At 39.8% G+C, this 3,051-nt stretch overlaps 1 protein-coding gene and 1 long non-coding RNA gene across 3 annotated transcripts in view; both read left to right on the top strand.

Annotated features, from left to right (window-relative positions):
* LOC125145479 overlaps positions 1-2,050 on the top strand; it is a 13,239-nt gene extending 11,189 nt beyond the window's left edge. The window contains exon 2 of the long non-coding RNA XR_007143866.1: positions 1,637-2,050. This is a non-coding gene — a long non-coding RNA (uncharacterized LOC125145479). The remainder of the gene's footprint in view (positions 1-1,636) is intronic.
* The window catches only part of hadhb (hydroxyacyl-CoA dehydrogenase trifunctional multienzyme complex subunit beta), an 11,952-nt gene extending 9,902 nt beyond the window's left edge, over positions 1-2,050 (top strand). For both annotated transcript variants that reach the window (XM_027171127.2, XM_027171128.2), the window contains exons 12-16: positions 146-193; positions 343-430; positions 607-681; positions 784-948; positions 1,601-2,050. In XM_027171127.2, the coding sequence (XP_027026928.2) occupies positions 146-193; positions 343-430; positions 607-681; positions 784-948; positions 1,601-1,636 (412 nt within the window). In that variant the 3' untranslated portion in view covers positions 1,637-2,050. The remainder of the gene's footprint in view (positions 1-145; positions 194-342; positions 431-606; positions 682-783; positions 949-1,600) is intronic.
* Positions 2,051-3,051: the final 1,001 nt, after the last annotated feature.

Raw genomic sequence — 3,051 nt, forward strand, 5'->3', positions numbered from 1 at the left:
TCTTTCTCTCTCTATCTCTCTCTCTCTCTACCCCCCTTTCTCCCCCTCCCGCTGTATGGTGTGTGTATAGAGAGTGATGGAGGTTTTCTTCTCACTCATCAGTGTTTTATTACTAAAAGTGCTTCTGTGCTCGTGTTTATTTTAGAGACTTTGTGTTCGTGTCTCAGGACCCTAAAGACCAGCTCCTGCTCGGGTGAGTGACAGACGCCTTTTCTCCACTTCTGCCTTTCTTCTCTCGATTTTTAGTTTTTTATTTATTTGTTTGTTTGTTTGTTTATTAAATTATTTATTTACATATCAGGCTGGTGGTGCTGTTTATTGTATTTTTTCTTCCTCTTTCAGCCCCACCTACGCCACGCCCAAGGTCCTGGAGAAAAGCGGCCTGACGCTGGCCGACATCGACGTGTTCGAGTTCCACGAGGCTTTCGCTGTGAGTGTGTCCACTTTCACATGACGGTTACACACTGACTCACTGTAGCCCTCAAACCTGCTCTGTCTTTGTCTTTTCACTGCTTACAGCGATGAGGTACAGCAGTGTCCACATGCCTTCTCCCTTGGTGCTTGGACCCGCTAATCGCTTGTATTTGTTATTCTTTGTCATTTCAGGGTCAGATTTTGGCGAACATGAAGGCGATGGATTCAGACTGGTTTGCTCAGGCCTACATGGGCAGGAAAACAAAGGTGTGTGTGTGTGTGGTGTTTGTGTGTGTGTGGGGGGGTGTTTCTGTGTGTGTGTGTGTGTGTGTATCACATGTATTAACTGTGTACACACTCATGCTTCAGGTGGGTTCACCTCCCATGGAGAAGTTTAACCTGTGGGGCGGATCGCTCTCCATCGGACACCCTTTCGGAGCCACCGGCTGTCGCCTGGTTACCACGGTAGCACACCGGCTCAAGAAGGAGGGAGGGCAGTATGGCCTGGTGGCAGCATGTGCTGCAGGTGGACAGGTATCTCACACACACACACACACACACACACACGCACAGAGAACAGCAACATTAGACAGAAATACACTTCTAACATTAACAGTAATAAACAGTCTCTTTTTGTTTCAAATTATAAATACATTTATTAAGTTTAAAATTCTAGTAAAGGTTCCTAATAATGTAATGTGTGTTATATTGTTCAGTTCTTCTTTTTAATATTAATATTTAATACTAATTTAATATTGTTCATGTTTTTTTTTATTTAATATCAAGCTTCTTTATTTTCCAGTAATATTTTTACTTTTACATTGTTCTAACAATCTGAATTTAATACATTTAAATATTTTTTTTTACTTTAATATTTTCAGTATTATTTTAACCAATATCAGGTATATATATGTTTTATTTAATAGTTTATACCCAGTGTTTGTAGAATTAAAGCTTATTATTATTATTGTTATTATTATTATTTTATCACTTGCTAAATATATTTGTGTTGCTCTATGAACACTATATATTTATTATTGCTAGGTTTTTCTTTCTAATCATTATTACTAGATTAATATGATTAACGTGTTTAAAATAAATAAATAATATAATTAAAGTGTTAAAATGAAATCGTTTCACACGGAATCTCTTTTCACTGACACACTTTTATTTCTGTTTCCCACAGGGACACGCCATGGTTATTGAGGCGTATCCACAGTAGAACACACACACACACACACACACACACACACACACACACTAGTACAGAATGAATGGCAAATTGTGTAAATAATAGATAAATAAATGTGTACCACAAGGCCTTGAAGGAAAGATAGAAAGAAGGAAAGAAATGAAAGCACTTGTGAAGGTTACAGATGTGTGAAGCAGCCGAGGAGAATCTTAACACGCTAAGAACACGTGTTTATTGTAAACTAACATGTCTCTACACTTACACTGTCAGATGCAGAGTGATCCTGTAGGTAGGTCCTACTTACGCTTCACCGTTCTGCTGTTCATGAACAGAATCTGACGTTAAGCTCCTCCAGAAGCTCGTCCGTGCATGGATAACGTTTCCATCGTGTCTCTTTTTTTTTTTTTTGTAACGATATTGTCAAATAAATAATCTGAATAAGTACCGTGTGTTTCGTCTCTTTGATTTTTACCTTTTAAGGTCGTCGTTGCCGAAGTGTGTATGAAGTATCTGCTGTCACATACGACACACAGCACTGTAAAGTCCTGATGCGTCTCGTCGTGTTCAGGTTGACGAGCTGCAGATTAACACGAGTGTGTGGTCAGGTTTAACGTTCCAGGCTCTAGAGCCGAGACCCGAGATACTGTTCTGTTCTGTAATATGCTCATATTGAAGAATTATTAGACCTCAGTTATACTGCACATTATTACTGTCTTCTCCAACATAGTGTGAATATTTCAGTCAGAAAATCACTAACATTTATTATTATTTCAGCCAAAAATGAGGTTAAATTTACGGTACGTTAAGGAGCTCAGGACTTAATACAGGAGTGTGATTAGTGTTAATATTTCATGTTCTAGAGCTGAGATCTGAGCCACTGAACCTTATATACAGTATACTATACTGTACAATTATATACTTATATTCATTCATTTCCTACCGCTTATCTGAACTTCTCGGGTCACGGGAAGCCTGTGCCTATCTCAGGCGTCATCGGGCATCGAGGCAGGATACACCCTGGACGGAGTGCCAACCCATCACAGGGCACACACACACTCTCATTCACTCACACACTCTCACACACTACGGACAATTTTCCAGAGATGCCAATCAACCTACCATGCATGTCTTTGGACCGGGGGAGGAAACCGGAGTACCCGGAGGAAACCCCCGAGGCACGGGGAGAACATGCAAACTCCACACACACAAGGCGGAGGTGGGAATCGAACCCCCGACCCTGGAGGTGTGAGGCGAACGTGCTAACCACTAAGCCACCGTGCCCCACTATATATACTTATAAAAAAAAAAAACATTAAAGCTTAACTATATTTCATGATGTGACGATCTTAGTCTTGATCTCAGTAACACAGTGAGAAATTTGTGAAATTTGGATTTTGACGAATTTTTCAATCAAATACAATAATCTAATTAAAAAAAATTGACGT

The sequence above is a fragment of the Tachysurus fulvidraco genome, chromosome 9 (assembly GCF_022655615.1).
Source record: "Tachysurus fulvidraco isolate hzauxx_2018 chromosome 9, HZAU_PFXX_2.0, whole genome shotgun sequence".
Classification (NCBI taxonomy): Eukaryota; Metazoa; Chordata; class Actinopteri; order Siluriformes; family Bagridae; genus Tachysurus; species Tachysurus fulvidraco.